Source organism: Schistocerca cancellata, chromosome 2 (assembly GCF_023864275.1).
Source record: "Schistocerca cancellata isolate TAMUIC-IGC-003103 chromosome 2, iqSchCanc2.1, whole genome shotgun sequence".
Taxonomy (NCBI): Eukaryota; Metazoa; Arthropoda; class Insecta; order Orthoptera; family Acrididae; genus Schistocerca; species Schistocerca cancellata.
In genome coordinates, this window is record NC_064627.1 from 992,877,457 (window position 1) to 992,899,414 (window position 21,958).

The 21,958-nt window shown below is 43.9% G+C and overlaps 1 protein-coding gene across 1 annotated transcript in view; it reads left to right on the forward strand.

Moving 5' to 3' along the window:
- LOC126160393 (craniofacial development protein 2-like) overlaps positions 1-18,386 on the forward strand; it is a 57,865-nt gene extending 39,479 nt beyond the window's left edge. The window contains exon 2 of the mRNA XM_049916904.1: positions 18,201-18,386. Within this exon, the coding sequence (XP_049772861.1) occupies positions 18,201-18,386 (186 nt within the window). The remainder of the gene's footprint in view (positions 1-18,200) is intronic.
- Positions 18,387-21,958: the final 3,572 nt, after the last annotated feature.

The window sequence follows — 21,958 nt, forward strand, 5'->3', positions numbered from 1 at the left end:
AGGCTAGTCATCTCCCTCATAGATGCCTTCGTTGTTCTTTTTCCATCTGTCTGCTCCCTCCTCTGCAGCTAACAGTGGAATTGCCATTGCACTCTTAATGTTACCACCCGTGCTTTTAATTTCACTTTAGGCTGTTTTGACTTTTCTATCTGCTGAGTCCGTCCTTCCGACAATCATTTCTTTTTCGATTTCTTTACATTTTTCATGCAGCCATTTGGACTTAACTTGCTTGCACTTTCTATTTATTTTATTCCTAAGTGACTTGTTTTTCTGTATTCTTGAATTTCTCTCCTTCTTTCACCGATCAACCGAAGTATTTGTTCTGTTGCCCACGATTTCTTCGCAGTTACCTTTTTTGTACTATGTTTTTCTTTCCACCTTCTGTGATTGCCCTTTTTAGAGAGGGTTCAACTGAACTGCGTACTGAGATATTCCTTATCGCAATATCTGTAGCATCAATGAACTTCAAGAGTGTCTCTTCATTCCTTAGTACTTCCGTATTCCCCGTTTTTTGCGCGTTAATTCTTCGGCGCACTCTTCATCACTACTCAATTGTGATCTGAGTCTATATCTGCCCCTGGGTACGCTTTACAATCCAGTATCTGATTTCGAAATCTCTGCCTGACCATGATGTAATCTAACTGACTACTTTTCCAAGTATACCTCTCCCACTTGTGATTCTTGATCAGAGTATTAGCTATTACTAGCTGAAATTTGTTTATTTATTTATTTATTTATTGTTCCGTGGGACGAAATTAAGGAGAAGTCTCCATGGCCATGGAACGAGTCAATACATGAAATTATAACACGATAGTAGAAACAGATAAAATGAAATATAAAAGACATATTCAGGCGACAAGTCGTAAGTTTAAATTAGGAAAATCAACAATGTAACACTGGAATTTGCTTAATATTTTAGCTCTTCCAGGAGCTCCTCGACAGAATAGAAGGAGTGAGCCATGAGGAAACTCTTCAGTTTGGACTTAAAAGAGTTTGGGCTACTGCTAACATTTTTTAGTTCTTGTGGTAGCTTATTGAAAATGGATGCAGCGGAATCTGCACTCCTTTCTGCACTAGAGTCAAGGAAGTGCATTCCACATGCAGATTTGATTTCTGCCTAGTATTAACTGAGTGAAAGCTGCTAACTCTTGGGAATAGGCTAATATTGCTAACAACAAATGACATTAAAGAAAATATATACTGTGAGGGCAATGTCAGAATTCCCAGACTATTGAATAGGGGTCGACAGGAGGTTCTCGAACTTACACCACATATAGCTCGAACAGCCCGTTTTTCAGCCAAAAATACCCTCTTTGAATCAGAAGAAATACCCCAAAAAATAATACCATACGACATAAGCGAATGAAAATATGCGAAGTAGACTACTTTTCGTGTTGAACTGTCACTTATTTCAGATACTGTTCTAATGGTAAATAATGCAGCATTTAGTTTCTGAACAAGATCCTGGACATGGGCTTTCCACAACAGCTTACTATCTATCCGAACGCCTAGAAACTTGAAATGTTCCGTCTCGGTTATAATATGCCCATCTGTCTGATCAAAATATCGGTTCTTGTTGAATTGTGAGTCATAAACTGTAAAAACTGAGTCTTACTGTGATTTAGCACCAAATTATTTTCCACAAGCCATGAACTTATTTCATGAACTAAATTATTTGATACTGTTTCAATATTACACACAAGATCCTTCACTACCAAGTTTGTGTCATCAGCAAACAGAAATATTTTTGAATCACCTGTAATACTAGAAGGCATATCATTTATATAAATAAGAAACAGCAGTGGCCCCAGCACCGATCCTTGGGGAACGCCCCACTTAACGGTGCCCCATTGGGACTGAACATCCTACCACTCTCAATATTGCGGAGAATTACCTTCTGCTTTCTGTTCTTAAAGTAAGAAGCGAACCAATTGTAAGCTACTCCCCTTATTCCATAATGGTCCAACTTCTGCAGTAATATTTTGTGGTCAACACAGTCAAAAGCCTTCGTTAAATCAAAGAAAACACCTAGCGTTCCCAACCTTTTATTTAATCCGTCCAAAACCTCACAGAGGAAAGAGAATATAGCATTTTCAGTTGTTAAACCATTTCTAAAACCAAACTGTACATTTGACAGCAAATTATGTGAATTTAAATGCTCCAGTAACCTTGTATATACAACCTTCTCGATAACTTTAGCAAACACCGATGACATAGAAATAGGTCTAAAATTGTCAACATTATCCCTGTCTCCCTTTTTATAAACTGGCTTCACTACCGAGTACTTTAATCGGTCAGGAAACCGACCACTCCTAAAGGAAAAGTTACAGATATGGCTAAGTACTGGGCTAACATACATAGAGCAATACTTCAGTATTCTGCTAGATACCCCGTCATATCCATGAGAGTTATTGGTCTTTAGTGATTTAATTATTAAGTCAATCTCCCTCTTGTCAGTATCATGGAGGAGCATTTCAAGTAACAGTCTCGGAAAACTTTTTTCTAAGGGCGCTATATGATTCCCTGTTGGGACTAAGTTTCTATTTGTTCACCTTCTATATTCAGAAAGTGATTATTAAATACTGTACATATATGCGACTTATCAGTAACACGGACATTCCCACTACGCACTGATTCTATATCCTCGACCTGTCTCTGCAGACCAGCCACTTCCTTTACGACTGACCATATGGTTTTAATTTTATCCTGAGACTTAGCTATTCTATCTGCATACCACATACTTTTTGCCTTCCTAATAACATTTTTAAGCACCTTACAATACTGTTTGTAATGGGCTGCTGCATTTAGATTTTGCCTGTTTCTAACGTTTTGATATAATTGCCACTTTGTTCTACGAGATATTCTTATCCCTCTAGTCAGCCACCCAGGCTGCCTGTTTGTGCTAGTACCCTGTTTTGAACGTTCTAACGGAAAGCAACTTTCAAAGAGCACGAGAAAAGTTTTGAGAAAAGCATTATATTTATCATCTACTGTATCAGCGCTATAAACATCTTGCCACTCTTGTTCCTTGATAAGGTTTACAAAGGTCTCTACAGCAACTGGATCAGCTTTCCTAAACAGTTGATAACTATATTTAGCATGTGTTGCAGCACAAAAGTCTTTTAGAGTTAAAATTTGTGCATCATGATCTGAAAGGCCATTCACCTTTTTGCTAACAGAATGCCTTTCTAGTAATGAGGAATGAACAAAAATGTTGTCTATGGTTGTTCTACTGTTCCCTTGCACTCTCGTTGGAAAGAATACGGTTTGCATAAGATTATATGAATTAAGGAGGTCTACCAGCATCCTTTTCCTTGCACAATCACTTAGACAATTAATGTTGAAGTCACCACATATAACTAACTTTTTGTATTTCCTATAAAGTGAACCAAGAATCTCCTCTAGCTAGCAAAAATGTTGTGAAATCGGAATCTGGGGATCTATAAATAACAACAGTTAGAAGTTTAGCTCCATTAAATTTAACCACACCTGCACAACATTCAAACACCTTTTCAGTGCAGTACTTTGAAACATCAATTGACTCAAATGGGATGCCATTTTTCACATACATGGCTACTCCCCCACACCGCAAAGAGCTCATAGAAAAGCTGCCAGCCAACCTGTATCCTGGTAAAGGAAGCCTCTGAATTATCTCCTTATTTAAGAAGTGTTCAGATAAACCAATAATTTCAGACTCAACATCTATAAGCAGTTCACTAACTTTATCTCTAATACCTTGTATATTTTGATGAAATATACTAATTCCCTCATTACTCGGATACCTAAGCTTTGTCAAAAGTGGTTCCTTTTTTAGAGAGACTTTCCTTAAGCAGGAATACCTATCAGCTGACTTCAATCTAAAAAAGGTGCAGCTCTAATACCCACTACTGCAGGAATTTTCTCATGAGTGATCCCACCATCCCTACCTATGCTGTCACCTATAAGCTTTGCCAACCTCCCCTTCCCATACCTGTTGAGGTGCAGGCCATGTCTAGTGAACCCCATCCTGCTGATAGACTCCACCGACACCACTGAAATGTGACCCATGCTTTCTGTCATCAGCGCACCCCCAAGTCTCATGTTATTACGCCTGACGGCTGTATTAAGATGAGGCCGATCGTGACGCTGAAACAGTTCCACGAAATGTACGTTCGTGTTGCCAGTCTGAGAGGCTATATTTTTCAGGTCATCATCTATGTCATACTCCCCATCCCTATCAATACTATTACCAGCCCCACCCACAATCACTACCTGATCCTCTTTAGTAAAATCCCTAGATAACCCTCCTATGTTAACAGTCACCTGAGCCAATCCTGCATTAGGCTTCACAATGCTGGTGACCTGGTACTCACTCCCCAACACTTCCTGCAACTGCTGGCCTACACCTCTGCCATGAGAACTTCCTAACAGCAGAACCTTCTTCTTCCTCTTCGACTTTGCAACTGTCCTAGCCACCGTAACTGCTGAGGTCTGCTGCACACTTCCTACATCTACAGCTACTAGAGATTCCTCTCCACTAGACTCTGACAGTTGGTCATATCTATTGCAAACACCAACAGTAAAACTATCTGAAAATCTTCTTCTCCTAGCAGATCTCTTGCCAACAGCCAGCTCCCATTCCCCAACCCCCTTCTCCCTCCTCATCCTATCTAGCTCCTCCTGTGCGTTTTTCAACTGCACCTGAAGGGCACAGATCTTACGCTCCTGCTCGTCTATCAACTTACTCTTACTACATAACCTGCAGTTCCAGGAGAGGATCTCACCAGAATGTCCACTGGCTGCCCCACTGCATTCCCCCCAGTGAAAATACTTCGAACAAGTCTCACACCGCAATCCACTACTCACGAACCTACGGCAAAGCCCACACTTCTCACTCGTGGTAAAATTTTACACTTATTGAAACAAGAAAACAACTTTATCTAAGTTCCGCTAATACAACAAGAAAACGTTAAAAACCTGACTACAATAATCACAAACTTACTCTACAAGGGAAGTAACTATTATTATTAACAGTATTAATCAACAACAAATGAGAATATATCAAAAGACTAATACAGAAGGAGAATCAAACGTCCAATGACACAGTAACGAAACTGAAAACAGTTCCCAAAAGAATCTTCTGAAATTATTTCACCAGAAAACACCAAGAACACCGGTTAAAGACTACTAAAGTTCCTAAATAAACCACTATACACACACAATTAATTAGTACTTAGCTTTCGATGCGCCACTACAGCAGCGGAATGTAAACACAGGTAAGAGGTTAAGTTGCTCGATACGAAACACTCACAAATATCAGGTCACAACACAAGAAAGGCAGAGGTGAATGAAGAAACCACTAATAAGTCACTTATATAGTAACTATTATCACAAACACCGTCTAAATATGTATCTGAAACCTAAAAATATGTAAAAACTTAGAGAGCGATCTCACACGCAGTCACTCGCTTATGACGTCACACCAAAGAACTCTATTAGTCCTCCTCTCTCATTCCTAGTACCAAGCCCACATTCTCCCATAACCTTTTCTTCTACTTCTTCCCGTACAATCGCATCCCAGTCCCCATGATTATTAGATTTTCACCTCCCTTTACGAACTGAAGTACTATTTCAGTATCCTCATACACTTTCTCTAGCTCTTCATCTTCGGCTTGGGACGTCGGCATGTATACCTGAACTATCGTTTTCGGTGTTGGTTTGCTGTCGAACCTGATGAGAACAACGCTATCACTGAACGGTTCACAGTAACACACTGTCTGTCCTTCGTATTCGTAACGAATCCTACTCTCGTTATACCATTTTATGCAGCTTTTGATACTACCCTATACTCATTTGAAAAGAAATCCTTGTCAAAATTCCATTTCACCTTGATGACCCCCATTACACTAGATTAAGCCATAGAATTTCCCTTTTCGGATTTTCTGGCTTCCCCGCCACATTCAAACTTCTGACATTCCACGCCCCGACCCGTAGAGCGTTATACTTTCGTTGGTTATTCAGTCTTTTTCTCATGATTAACTCCACCTTGGCAGTCCCCTCCCGGAGATCCGAATGGGGGACTAGTCCGGAATCTTTAGCCAACAGAAAGATCATTACGACGCTTTTTCAATTACAGGCCACATGTCCTATGGATACTCATTGTGCGTCTTTAACGCTGTCGTTTCCATTGTCTTCTGCATCCTCATGCTGTTGACCGTCACCGACTTTTCCATCCTTGGGGGCAGTATCCCACCCCAAGGGCAAGAGAGCGCCCTGAATCTCCATCTGCTCTTCCACCCTCTTTGACAAAGCCGTTGGCTTAATGAGGGTGACGTCTTACGCCAGAAGCCTTCGGCCGACATTGCTGATTATTCTTACTCAAACTTTAAGCGTCGGCGGGGTTCAAACTTGGGACCGAGCATGTTTTGATTGGTAATCAAAGCAATGTGCTATTGCATTAAAATCGAACATTTTCATAAAAGTGTGAGTATAAAAAGCGTTTGAGTAATGTTATTTAACGTCATTTGTGGTGTCTGTATGCTAGTTGAACCAGGTCTCTTGTCATTCCCAATTTTAGTCTTGTGACGTCTTTAGTAACATCTTAGTGCTGAATGAGCTATTGTGCCAACAGTAACTACTATTACTATGCGTGAAATAACTTTGAAAATTCTTGTGATTGCTGATTTGTGCAAATAGTAACTACTGCTACCCACTACTCAGTTCGTCCGGTAGTCGTGTGTATTCATTGCACTATTCAAAAGGAGTATTAATGAAAGTCACTTTAGTAACTCATACTCATTTTCCCTGAAACATAATGTTTCGATTCATGATGCCTAATTAGGCTGGTGACCTTCTTGAAAATCGTCAAGGCAAATAAGGCTGTCCCCTTTCAAAGTGAGAGGAGGCTCGTAAACACACTCAGGCAATTATCCCCCAACGTCTTGTATGCGGACCCAGATTTACAGCAACGTTTTTGCTTGTATTCTCGTATCCTTTCATTCGTGTCAATTTTTTTGGTAACTGTGGTACTCTCCGTGGAATAAGCTGCATTATCACCGTGTACACAATTTCCATTACACAAGCATCGCAATTTTCAAGAACTCTCCCAGACAATCATATTCTTCAATTCACCGTCCCCACTATAGACCTCACGTATTCGTTCCAATTTACCCGTGGATATTTATATCATTTGACAGGTCCCTTAGCAATCTGATTTGGTTCTTCAACAACGGAACGTTAAACTCTAACCTTGCCTCATCTTTCAACAGGTGCGCGAAACTCTATAAACCTAATGCTTGAACTGTGTTATCGATGGTAACCTTTTTCTGTTAATAGGCTTGTACGGATGTAGATAAGTTCGAAACAAAGTTGACAGAAGTGTTTTTCATAGGCACGCGAGTGTTTAATTAGTTCTACTGATGTGTAACATTTAACTGTTAGAAGCAGTTGATGAAAGGTATTGAGTGCGATGTGTAGTGTTCAGTTGTTCAATCTGTTTTTAAACTACGACACTTTCAACTGAGGAATGTATTTTTCTTGTTAAACACGGGTTTCGGCAAGGCGATAAATACTCGGATTTAGTACAGAAGGTATTTGCTAAATAAATTCGCGGAAACAGCTGTACATCATCGTTATGTGATTCGTAGACCGTGAAATTTTGAGAGACACGCTCCGAGTCAGACATCGAACTAAGTGGAAGACCACTTAAATAAATGAACAGATGTTGGTGGATATTTTTGAGGCCATGCAGCAGAGCCCAGCAGGAACAATGCGCAAGTTGCCACAAGAAAAGTATATCGGAATTGCAATCGTGTATAAAGCGATTAGGTAAACATTGAAATTGTTTCCGTATAAAGTGAGAGCAGTTCAAGACTTGGAAGTAGCGGATTATGAAAAGCGAATTCGTTACTGCAAATAATTTAAATTTTTTATTGAGAGGAGTGCCAGTGGTATTTTTCCTGTCGCCTTGTACATAGGCGAGGCCTGGTTCCACCTCTCAGGCCATGATATTGGAGAGTGCGTAGCAATATCCAGTCGGTGAATTACTGGACCTTTATTTTTTGAAGAAACCGTGAACAGCGAACGTAACTGTTTTGATGATCAACGATTTGATTGGCCAGGTAAGGGAAGGCGAAGTGATTTTAGTCAGCGTTTCAACAAAATAGCACTACTGCACACACAGCTAACAATGCTATATGCCTTCTGGGAAAGTTATTTTTTGGGAACGTTTGATCTCAAAAATCCTGTGGTACCCTCTGAGCCGTGGTGGCTTTAATTTTGGCGGGCATGACACTCGGCTGGCGCCAGTAACTACTTGGATTACCGATATCGATCTCACCATACGTCGGGAGCTAGGGTCTTTGGTGAAGGCGTGTGTTGCTGGTTTGGCGGGCCGTGGTACAGCTCGCGCAGGATACGGTGGCCAATGCGGAGTGACCAGTTCTCGTCCAGAGCGCTTGGCGAGTTCATTCGTTTGTTCAGAAGGGGAGGCCGACGAGTGTTTTCCACCTTCCGGCCGGTCAACGATGACAGAATCGAGACGCGCACGTGCAAGTTTTCTCGAACGATTTAACAGAATCTATTTGGTAAAAAAAAAAAAAAAATTAATTTTTAGCTTACTTATAGCTTTACATGTCCGGTTCATGATTATGTGCCCATCATTTCGTCAATGTTCATAGTTATTGTGATATTTACATGAAAGTAAGACACTGTGCGATATTGGGAAAAGTGTGCAATGAAAAATAGAGGTCTCTATGGTTTTGCGTTTGGTGCATATTTCATAACATTTTGTTGCCTATGAAATTTAGCTGACATACTGCATTATCCTTCAAACTTAAATAGAGGTATCTGTCTGTCACCAATCTCGAGAAAATTGATCTGATATAGCTCACTCATTTGCGATCGCGCAGCGCCAGCGACAAAGCCAGAGCGAAATGTCGACAATATTCCTCATGTTTTACAAACGATTTCAGATATCGAAATGAGATTTTGGCAAATGATAGCACGCCAAGAGGAGAGTGTTTGATCACATGGTTATTATGTAAAACTTCATTGTCTACTATGTTATTCCAATAACAACAGACTTTTTCGGTGAAAGAATGTAATTTTTAAGGGGCATCGATAGCTGGTGAAACGAGAAGTGCTATGTGTTTTCGAACAACATATGTGAAGACATTACTGTGGTTTACCTTTCCTCTGTTCCTCAGTTAATAAACCACTGTTTCAGAATTCTCTCGCAGTTGTGACTGCACAGCACAACATGTTAGTGAGGTGACTCAGTGCAAACTCCTCTGTGTTTTGGCAAAAGAAACAAATTTTGATATAGCAACCAGTAAAATCTGAAGGATTTACTCAAAATTCGGCACTCTGCTTCTCTGAAACTTACAAACTTATAACAAGCCAGGTAAAAATAAATTGCTGCATTTTCGGCGGAATTTTTGTTTTTTTGTTTTTAGATGCTATGGGGCCCACTTAGTATTTACAAAAAATGTGAGCTTGGGCTTCAGTTTAGAACGGCACTTCCTTCCAATGTCCTGAGCAACCACACAACACTGCCGCTCTCCCCATGATTCCCCAGACGAGTGAGCATCTAGCGGCCACGACATTTTGCACGCACCATACAGCCAGTCAGTTGGAGGGCATGTGCCTGGCAAGTAGTTACTTTGGAGTGACTCCTGCATTCCGGTGCGGGCTTCGAGAAGCTGCAAGTGGTTAAATCGGTCAGAGGCAAGCCTCACTGGTTCGCTTAAGGATTGATAGCGGCGAGTTGCGGGAAGAGTAGTGGACGTCACGTGCAAACTGGCTGGCAAGTTGCCTGCCTCTGCCTACTCTGCAAACTTAAATTTTACACACCACGAAGACCACCTATACACACTGGAGGCAACTACATTCCGCCTTGAAATCATGGAAGTCACGGCTCCTTCACACATGAGTGGAGTTAAGTTTTATTTTTTGGGTACTTGTCATCATAAGGCCTATGTTAATGTGGTAAGGTCTGTGTTAATGTGGAATCGCAACTGCTATATTAACGCGCCTCCGAGTGATTGTGTGTATGGTCATTAGTCAGTGTAACTGACGGTAATTTCTTGTTCCAGGCCATTGCCGTGCAAGTGTACGAGTATTCTCTGTAATAAAATGACTTGATGAAATTAAATTTATATCACAGACTGTGTTGGACGCAAGGCACCCTTGTAGGCATCCTTGGAGACGTTGAGCCAACATGTGGAGTGAGTACGTACAGCTATGCTAGCCCTTGGTATGTCTGTTACTGAGTCTAATAGCATTTCTAAGATCTTAGAGGGCATGCGCCCCGAGGACCGACAACGTTTGGTGTTTGCTTGGCGTCCCACCAACTTCGATGAATTGTAAGAACTAGTAGATTCACTTCTGTTGGTGAACACCATAGTGTAGATGTAGGTTCGATACCAGAGCCTTCAGTTTCCAGGGTGATAAACCTGCTCTCAAATTTATTCACTAGTGTGCCGGCATGTTTTCGTTGTGGCTTGCACGACCATCTTGTTTACGAGTAAGCGAAGGGAGGGGAGAGGGGGGAGGGGAGAGAGTTGGTAAGTGTCAGAGAAGGTCTTCCTCTTGCTGTGCACATATTCATGCTGTGACGATATTGTCCCTCTCTTTTGTTTGTTCCTGTTCGGACAAAGACCTCTGTGCGCATTATTTGACTTCAGTCGTTCTGTCTCGTTACTTGACTGTAAGTGGGGTTTGGAGTTCGGCCATTTGTGTAAATTATCTCCTGTGCACACCTGCCCTTAGAGATGTGTGACCAATGGGTAAGAGTTGCCTCCGGTTGTGGAGGTGCGCGGTAGCTTGTACATTTGTAATTTCTCCTGGTCGGTTACCCTCCTAGTTGTAAACGACCTAGTAGCTAATTTGTTGCTCGGATTTTATTCAAGTAACCGAGTTGGTCCTTGATTTTTCTAGTCATGCTTTCTTCTTGAAATTCTTGCCATGCGAGGAGACAGCCCTTTGCTCTTGTCGCCGTCGCCGTCCAAGCGTGAACAATTCTATAAGTTTCGAGACCAGGGAGTTTGGGGTGGTTCATCTTCAATCAGAGGAAGCAGCGCGTTTGTTGAGACTGTTGGACGAGTTTCCTGGTGTTTTGTCTAATAAGCTAAGAGTGACTAGTGTGACCCAGTATGATACACGTCTGATTGATGATGTTCCTGTTCAGCAGTCTCCTTATCGATTTTCGCCCCCTAAAATGAAAATCTTGAGGCTTAATCTGGCTAATATCTTGCAGGATGGGGTGATCAGGCCTTCGAATTCTCCTTACGCTTTGCCGACTTTTGTTGCCCCTAAGCCTCAGGCTCCGGACTATAGGCCAGATGTGGATAAGCTGCAGAATAAAATGGTTTTCTTTTTTTTTTTTTTTTTTAGTCAGTCCCCTTGTCTGATCTTCACAACTGTTTGACGTGGTTCCCTGGGGCTAAGTGGTTCACTGTGCTTGACGTGAATTAAGCCTATTACCAAATACCTCTCACCAAAAAATCTAAGTATATCATGGCCTTTTGCACCAACTGGAATCTCTATGTGTTCAATTGGGTGTCGTGTTGGTTGGCCACCGGAGCCGTTTTTCTCTCTCGTTTGTTGGATCATACCTTGGGGGATTTGAAACTCGTCTGTGTATTTAACTACTTGTTGACGTGGCCATATATACTGGTTCGTTTGAGGAACACTTTTCCCATCTTAGACAGGTGTTGTCGAAGCTTTGCGATGCTGGATTAACGGTCGACCCGTCTAAGATTACTCCCACCAGACGTCAGGTTTCATTTTTTGGTCATATAGTCTCTGCAGATGTCATTAGTGTCATCCAGGAGCGAACGAAGAACTTGAAGAGGGTCCCCCAACTTGGAACTATGAAGGACAGGATAAGATCTATGTTAGAAACGACGCTGGGCGAGCCTAGGGTGGCGTTATACTTGGTAAGTTCACCTACCGCTTTGTCTGTCCATGTTTCATTTTTAAGGTTCTTGAGTCTGTTAATTTGCCTGCAAGGAATTAGGCACAAGCAAAACGCTCAGAGTCGACTTAAGTCAGGTTAAGCCGGTTGGTTGACCTCCCGCCATTTCTCAGGGGGGAGGGGGGAATTGGTTTAAGCGGGGGGAGGCTGTGCCGTGGTGACTTTAACTTTTGCGCGCATGAAAGTCTGCTGGCGCCACTAACTACGTGGTTGCCAATATCGATCTCATCATACGTCAGAAGCTAGGGTCTTTCATCGAGGCGTGTGGTATTGGTTTGTGGGGCCCGACAGAGCTGGAGGGCACGTGGCTGGAAAGTTGCTATTCGATGACACCTGCTGTCCAGTAAAAGCCTCAAGAAGCTGTGAATGGTTAAATAGGTTGGAGGCAAGCCTTAAGAACTGATAGCGGCGAGTTAGAAGAGTAATGGACGTCACGTGCATACTGGTAAGCGAGTTCCCAGCCTACTCTGCAATCTTAAATTTTAAGACACCTCAAGGACCGCCTGTACGGATTGGAGGCAACTACAAGCCGGCCTGGAATCCTGGAGGTCACGGCTCCTCCACACCTGAGTGGAGTTAAGTGGTTTTTTTTATTTTTTGTGTACTTGTTATCGTGAGGCCACTTCAGTGTTAATGTGGAACTGCACTATTAATCCGCCTCTGAGTGACTGTGTATGTGATCATCGGTCAGTGGAACTGGTGGTAATTTTTTGTTCCAGGGCATATTGCGTGTAAGTGTGCAAGTATTCTCTATTAAAAGTTGACTTTATGAAATTAAATTTGTAACATAGTATGTGTCTGACGCAAGGCACCCTTGTAGATGAGTATGCCATAGTTGTTTCATTAGCAGGCGCTGATATTTCGCCTTGTAATTTACAAATAATTTTAAGGAGTGTTAATCTTGTATGTGTAGTCGCTTCCGCTATAAGTTAATATTCCCCATATCTTAGGCATTCTCGTCTGTAGCCTAATATCGGCAGATGACTGTTCGCTTCTGATGTGTGTTGGCAGGGTAGTCTTGGCAGCGGACAACACGTTCCTGTTCCCTGGGCCCAGAGCAGAGACGTGTTTTCTTTCCACTTCCGTCGTCACACAACGGCTGGGTTGGCTCCAATCTGGTGCCTCCACCAACTGCATCATGTTGGCTTAAGCTAAGTTGATCGTTTGATAAGTGCCATGGTGGTGTGTCACTAGTTAATTGGGAACTATTAATCTATCCTGTTTGGCGTATTCAGTAGGCTCATGAGGTTTAAACGTTGTTCTGCAAGCCAGAAGTTCCTCCTCACTAAATGGTTCAAATGGCTATGAGCACTATGGACTGAAGCGCCTAGAACCGCTCGGCCACACCGGCCGGCGACAGGGATTTCCAATTGAAATGTATCGACTAATGGTGAATAATTAATCCCAATAAGACGGGCTAGATAAAATGGCTCTGTATGGAAGTTAACTATCCAGGCTGGGTATGTTGAATAGAATGTATCTATTAATTGTGAATAAGTAATCCTGGCAGTGTAAGGCAAATAAAACATATCAGTTTATAATTAATTTGCCAGGATAAACTATATAAAACGTAACTACTACTGGAGGAAACAATATATAAAAGAACAACCTCGGTAGCGCAGCCCAACTAAAACGCTATCTGTCATTTGAATAGAGATTTCCGCAACGGAGAAACATTTCTCTCATATCTACACACAGCTGAATAGCCCTAGTTAACCCACAATAAAAGAGTGACAGATTACTAACTACCGAAATAACAGTAATAGTAATTCAGTTACTGGACATTTGTTTCATAAGAACTATATGAAGGGCTTATTTCAATAGTTGTACAAGTCCACTTTTGTTCATTGTGAGATACAGAGTCCTCAAGTTAAATGAGAGCTGAAAAATCTGCAATTGAGATACCAGAAATATTCAAGCATATGGCTTCTTGCTAGAGATGTACTTTTCTTTCTGTTTGTCTGCATCATTAATTTCAGAAGCATTATAGACAGAAAAGTGGAGGTAATGGACTTGTACCACTACTGAAATAAGCCCTTCATATGTAGAGGAAATTATTGCAATTTCAAAAAAAATTTGGATGATTTATTCAAGACAGAGCTTCACAACTTTGGAACAAGACAATACCACGTTGGTCCACCTCTAGCCCTTATACAGGTAGTTATTCGGCTTGGCTTTGATTAATAGAGGTTTGGACGTCCTCCTGAGAGATGTCATGCCAAATTCTGTGCAATGGGTGTTTTAGATGATCAAAATCCAAAATTGCTTTGAGGTCCCTGCCAATAACGCTCCAAACGTTCTTGGTTGGGGATAGATCCTCGATCTTGCTGGCCAACGTAGGGTTTGGCAAGCACGAGGACAAACAGTAGAAAGTCTCGCCGAGTGAAATCGTGCATTATCTTGCTGAAACGTAAGCCGAGGATGGTTTGCCATGAAGGGCAACAACACGGAGCATAGAATACCGTCGACGTACCGCTGTGCTGTAAGGGTATCACAGATAACAACCAACGGGGTCCTGCTATGAAAAGAAACGACACCTCAGACGATCACTCATGGGTGTCGGGCCGTAAGGCGGGCAACCGTCAGCGCCGTCCGGAGCGTCTCCATTCACATCTTCAGTCTGGAATCTCATTGACTGGAGTGGGATTGTCTTTAGTGATAGCCGGCAGCGGTGGCCGAGCGCTTCAGTCCGGAACCGCGCGACTGCTACGGTCGCAGGTTCGAATCCTGTCTCGGGCATGGATGTGTGTGCTGTCGTTAGGTTTAAGTAGTTCTAAGTACTAGGGGACTGATGACCTCAGGTGTTGAGTCCCCTAGAGCTCAGAGCCATTTGAACCAATCTTTAGTGATAAGTCTGGTTGGAGCCCCAGTGGCAAGCGAAGACGACCGCTGAGCCACAGACATCGCTAGTGTCACACGAGTACTGTGAAATCTTAGAGGTGATTACACATATCCTTTGCTAGAAGTCGTAGCAGTCCCCACAGTGCCCCATTTCAAACAGTATATTTCAGGAATACCACTCGTCGGCAGGTCTACTGCGGAATTAAATTATGGTAACAGCAGAAGAAAACGGAAGATGTCAGCAGCGAATAACCAACTCTGAAAATTAAATTACATTCAGAAACCTTTCGAAGATGAATTACAACTACACTACTGGCCATTATAATTGCTACACCACGAAGATGACGTGCTACAGACGCGAAATTTAACCGACAGGAAGAAGATGCCCTGATATGCAAATGATTAGCTTTCAAGAGCATTCACATAAGGTTGGCGCCGGTGGCAACACCAACACGTGCTGATATAAGGAAAGTTTCCAACCGATTGCTCGTACACAAACAGCAGTTGACCGGCGTTGCCTGCTGAAACGTTGTTGTGATGCCTCGGGTAAGGAGTAGAAATACGTACCATCACGTTTCCAACTTTGATAAAGGTCGGATTGTAGCCTAACGCGATTGCGGTTTATATCGCGACATTGCTGCTCGCGTTGGTCGAGATCCAATGACTGTTAGCAGAATATGGAATCGGTGGGTTCAGGAGGGTAATACGGAACGCCAAGCTGGATGCCTACGGCCTCCTATCACTAGCAGTCGAGATGACAGGCATCTTATCCGTGTGGCTGTAACGGATCGTGCAGCCACGTCTCGATCCCTGAGTCAACAGATGGGGACGTTCGCAAGACAACAGCCATATGCACGAACAGTTCGACGACGTTTGCAGCAGCACGGACTGTCAGCTCGGAGACCATGTCTGCGGTTACCCTTGACGCTGCATCACAGACAGGAGCGCATGCGATGGTGTACTCAACGACGAACCTGGGTGCACGAATGGCAAAACGACATTTTATCGGATGAATCCAGGTTTTGTTTACAGCATCATGATAGTCGCATCCATGTTTGGCGACATCACGGTGAACGCACATTGGAAGCGTGTATTCGTCATCTCCATACTGGCGTATCACCCGGCGTGACGGTATGAGGTGCCATTGGTTATACGTGTCGGTAGCCATTGTTCGCACTGACGACACTTTGAACAGTAGACGTTACATTTCAGATATGTTCCGACCCGTGGCTCTACCCTTCATTCGATCCCTGCGAAACCCTACATTTCAGCAGGATATGGCACGACCGCATGTTGCAGGTCCTGTACGGGCCTTCATGGATACAAAAAATGTTCGACTGCTGCCCTGGCCAGCACATTCTCCAGATCTCTCACCAATTGAAAACGTCTGGTCAGTGGTGGCCGACCAACTGCCTCGTCACAATACGCCAGTCACTGCTGTTGATGAATTGTTGTATCGTGTTGAAGCTGCCTGGGCAGCTGTACCTGTACACGCCACCCAAGCTCTGTTTGACTCAATGCCCAGGCGTATTAAGGCCGTTATTACGGCCAGAGGTGGTTGTTCTGGGTACTGATTTCTCAGGATCTATGCACCCAAACTACGTGGAAATGTAATCACATGTCAGTTCTAGTATAATATATTTGTCTAATGAATACTCGTTTATAATGTACATTTCTGCTTGGTGTAGTAATTTTAATGGCCAGTAGTGTATGTTTGAACTGTTGTTGTTGTGGTCTTCAGTCCTGAGACTGGTTAGATGCAGCTCTCCATACTACTCTATCCTGTGCAAGCTTCTTCATCTCCCAGTATCTACTGCAACCTACATCCTTCTGAATCTGCTTAGTGTATTCATCTCTTGGTCTCCTTCTTCGATTTTTACCCTCCACACTGCCCTCCAATGCTAAATTTGTGATCCCTTGATGCCTCAAAACATGTCCTACCAACCGATCCCTTCTTCTAGTCAAGTTGTGCTACAAACTTCTCTTCTCCCCAATCCTATTCAATACCTCCTCATTAGTTACGTGATCTACCCACCTTATATTCAGCATTCTTCTGTAGCACCACCTTTCGAAAGCTTCTATTCTCTTCTTGTCCAAACTAGTTATCGTCCATGTTTCACTTCCATACATGGCTACACTCCATACAAATACTTTCAGAAACGACTTTCTGACACTTAAATCTATACTCGATGTTAACAAATTCCTCTTCTTGAGAAACGCTTTCCTTGCCACTGCCAGTCTACATTTTATATCCTCTCTACTTCGACCATCATCGGTTATTTTACTCCCTAAATAGCAAAACTCCTTTACTACTTTAAGTGTCTCATTTCCTAATCTAATTCCCTCAGCATCACCCGACTTAATTTGACTACATTCCATTATCCTCGTTTTGCTTTTGTTGATGTTCATCGTATATCCTCCTTTCAAGACACTGTCCATTCCGTTCAAGTGCTCTTCCAAGTGCTTTGCTGTCTCTGACAGAATTACAATGTCATCGGCGAACCTCAAAGTTTTTACTTCTTCTCCATGAATTTTAATACCTACTCCGAATTTTTCTTTTGTTTCCTTTACTGCTTGCTCAATATACAGATTGAGTAACATCGGGGAGAGGCTACAACCCTGTCTTACTCCTTTCCCAACCACTGCTTCCCTTTGATGCCCTTCGACTCTTATAACTGCCATCTGGTTTCTGTACAAACTGTAAATAGCCTTTCGCTCCCTGTATTTTACCCCTGCCACCTTCAGAATTTGAAAGAGAGTATTCCAGTTAACATTGTCAAAAGCTTTCTCTAAGTCTACAAATGCTAGAAACGTAGGTTTGCCTTTTCTTAATCTTTCTTCTAAGATAAGTCGTAAGGTCAGTATTGCCTCACGTGTTCCAACATTTCTACGGAATCCAAACTGATCTTCCCCGAGGTCGGCTTCTACCAGTTTTTCCATTCGTCTGTAAAGAATTCGCGTTAGTATTTTGCAGCTGTGGCTTATTAAACTGATAGTTCGGTAATTTTCACATCTGTCAAACACCTGCTTTCTTTGGGATTGGATGTTTGAACTACAGAACAAAAAAGGAGAACATCTGTTGTTAAGTGAACTATCGAGCTCCTATTCAGACAATGTCTCACAGTGTGGTTGGGAACCAGGCAGCGAGCATCGCTCTCGACATCCGACAACAGTTGGGCCAACATGCGATCACGTAGCACAATGAGCACTGTGCTCTCTGCAGCATTCTCTGCCTCGTGATGACTGGGTGTCGTGTGCTGTCCTTAGGTTAGTTAGGTTTAAGTATTTCTAAGTTCTAGGGGACTGATGACCACAGCTGTTAAGTCCCATAGTGCTCAGAGTCCTTTTCAACCATTTTTCTCTGCAGCAGGTAGTGTGATGAGGCGCGTGCGGCGGCCGGCAGCTGGCTGCCCGGGCGGCGGCGGCGAGCCGTGAGTCACCAGATAAGGCGGCGCGGCCGGCTATCGAGGGCGGCCGGGCTTCGCCCCGCACCGCTCGAGCTTTGAAAGCCAGCCCGCCGCCGCCGCCGCCGGGGCCCGGGGGTGACGTCGCAGGCTGCAGCGAGCGTCCGAGGCGCTGCTCCGGCTAGCGCGCGCACAGCAGCTGGGGAGGGTGGCAGGTTAGGGGAAATTCCAAACAAAAACCACTGTCAAGGTACCAGACCCGTCAGTCTACCTTTATACCTTCCAGGCCGATTTACGGTGGGTGGAGCAAGAACGGATGTCGTGAGTGTCCGAATCTCTCTCTAGTAACATCCTTCGTCTTTTCGCAAGTTACATGTAGGAGGAACACCTATATTGATTGACTCCGAGCATACTTCTTCGGAATTTTTACAGCAGACTAAATCACACCACGAAGCACAATGCCGCTCCTGTAGCGACTGCCACTGGGGTTACAGGATCATTTCCGTGGTACTTTCGCACTTACAAAGCCACCCATGAAGAAACGAGCTGCTGTTCTTTGGATCTTCTCTATTTCCTTTGACAGTCCTACCCGGTAGGGGTTCCAGACAGAAGGCAGTACTGCAGTATCTCTAGATACCGCCAAGTCTGTTCCAGGAAACAGTGCAATCTATTAGTATTATAACTTATTTAATAAACACAGTTTGCCCGCATCTCGTGGTCGTGCGGTAGCGTTCTCGCTTCCCACGCCCGGGTTCCCGGGTTCGATTCCCGGCGGGGTCAGGGATTTTCTCTGCCTCGTGATGGCTGGGTGTTGTGTGCTGTCCTTAGGTTAGTTAGGTTTAAGTAGTTCTATGTTCTAGGGGACTGATGACCATAGATGTTAAGTCCCATAGTGCTCAGAGCCATTTGAACCACAAACACAGTTGCCGCGCGGGATAGCCGCGCGTTTTAAGGCCCATTGTCACGGTCCGCACGGCTCCTCCCGTCGGCATGGGTGTGTGTGTTGTCCTTAGCGGAAGTTAGTTTGGTTCAAATGGCTCTGAGCACTATGGGACTTAACTTCTGATGTCATCAGTCCCCTAGAACTTAGAACTACTTAAACCTAACTAACCTAAGGACAGCACACACATCCATGCCCGAGGCAGGATTCGAACCTGCGACCGTAGCGTTCGCGCGGTTCCAAACTTAAGCGCCTAGAACCGCTCCGACACCCCGGCCGGCCGTAAATTAGTTTAACTTAGTTAAGTAGTGCGTAAACTTAGGGACTGATGACGTCAGCAGTTTGTCCCATAAGATCTTACCAAAAATTTACAAAAAAAACACAGTTATGATCGCATTAAGTAGTTAATTTTTATTTTTTAGACGATCAGTTTCGATCTTCTAAGATATCATGATCAGATCTGCATTCTTTGAGGACAGTAGGAAAACCTGGCGTTGAGCAGGTCCGTCCGTGCTGAAGCGGAGAACACGCCAGCACGGACGGACCAGCTCCACGCCAGCGATTATAACTGTCATCAAAGAATGTAGATCTCATGATGTTCTCTTACAGGATCGAAACCTGTCGTCTAAAAATTAAAAATTATTAACTTAAATGCTTTCACAGCTATATTGATTAAATAAATTACCTACGAGTGTACCTGGTTGATAGAATCAATTATGTACCGTGGCACTTCGATTCGGAAAGTTAAAAGCAGCCCAGAACTCCAGCTTTACTGCCAGGATATGGGGAAATAAGTCGACTACGTTCATCTCTAGTGCTAAGAGTGTGCTCAGGATGTCCTCTGCCGGCCGCTGTGGCCGAGTGCTTCTAGGCGCTTCAGTCCGGAACCGCGCGACCTCTACGGTCGCTGGTCCGAATCCTGCCTCGGGTATGGATGTGTGTGATGTCCTTAGTTAGGTTTAAGTAGTTCTAAGTTCTAGGGGACTGATGACCTCAGATGTTAAGTCCCATAGTGTTCGGATCCATTTGAACCATAATGTCCGCTAGTGTCATTAGGACGGAAGAAGCGTGTACAGTGCTTGTCATTCTGAGAATCTGTACAACTATCACAACCATGAGACACCAGGCACTACGGTACGTGCTACGGAATCAACTTGCAAAACATGAATATGAGTGGAAGGTGAAACGAGCTCAATTAGTTTTCTGCCAACAGTATAGCACAATTCAGGACAGAAAACAGAATCGCAGACAGGAACCATAGAGAAGCAGACCACGACCTCCAGCCTTTCCCAAATACAAACCCACTCTCTCACACACACAGAGAGAGAGAGAGAGAGAGAGAGAGAGAGAGAGAGAGAGAGAGAGAGAGAACAACTAGTTTCATCTAGTTACGAAACTCAAAGGTGGAAAGTTCAAAGAAAAGCAGCACGTTTTTTACCATCGAGAAATAGGGGAGAGAGTGCCACTGGCATTATACGCGCTTTGGGGTGGACATCATTAACACAAAGGCGTTTCTCGTTGCGGTGGGATCTTCTCACGAAATTTCAATCACCAACTTTCTCCTCCGAATGCGAAAATATTTTGTCGACGCTGACCTGCACAGGGAGGAACGATCATCGAAATAAAATAAGGAAACTCAGGGCTTGCACAGAAAAGTATAGGTGTTCGTTTATTCCGCGCACTGTTCGAGAGCGGAATAATAGAGATTATTCTAAAAGTGGTTCGATGAACCTTCTGTCAGACACTTAAGTGTGATTTGCAGAGGGTCGACTTAGATGTAGAGATATGACAATGGAAGTGGAATGGCAGCGTTAAGGGCTAGACAGTGAAGGTATTATTCTCAGTGATCAAGTAAAGATAACTAATAAACTGTGTCAGTCCCAGTAGCCAAATACACTCCTGGAAATTGAAATAAGAACACCGTGAATTCATTGTCCCAGGAAGGGGAAACTTTATTGACACATTCCTGGGGTCAGATACATCACATGATCACACTGACAGAACCACAGGCACATAGACACAGGCAACAGAGCATGCACAATGTCGGCACTAGTACAGTGTATATCCACCTTTCGCAGCAATGCAGGCAGCTATTCTCCCATGGAGACGATCGTAGAGATGCTGGATGTAGTCCCGTGGAACGGCTTGCCATGCCATTTCCACCTGGCGCCTCAGTTGGACCAGCGTTCGTGCTGGACGTGCAGACCGCGTGAGACGACGCTTCATCCAGTCCCAAACATGCTCAATGGGGGACAGATCCGGAGATCTTGCTGGCCAGGGTAGTTGACTTACACCTTCTAGAGCACGTTGGGTGGCACGGGATACATGCGGACGTGCATTGTCCTGTTGGAACAGCAAGTTCCCTTGCCGGTCTAGGAATGGTAGAACGATGGGTCCGATGACGGTTTGGATGTACCGTGCACTATTCAGTGTCCCCTCGACGATCACCAGTGGTGTACGGCCAGTGTAGGAGATCGCTCCCCACACCATGATGCCGGGTGTTGGCCCTGTGTGCCTCGGTCGTATGCAGTCCTGATTGTGGCGCTCACCTGCACGGCGCCAAACACGCATACGACCATCATTGGCACCAAGGCAGAAGCGACTCTCATCGCTGAAGACGACACGTCTCCATTCGTCCCTCCATTCACGCCTGTCGCGACACCACTGGAGGCGGGCTGCACAATGTTGGGGCGTGAGCGGAAGACGGCCTAACGGTGTGTGGGACCGTAGCCCAGCTTCATGGAGACGGTTGCGAATGGTCCTCGCCGATACCACAGGAGCAACAGTGTCCCTAATTTGCTGGGAAGTGGCGGTGCG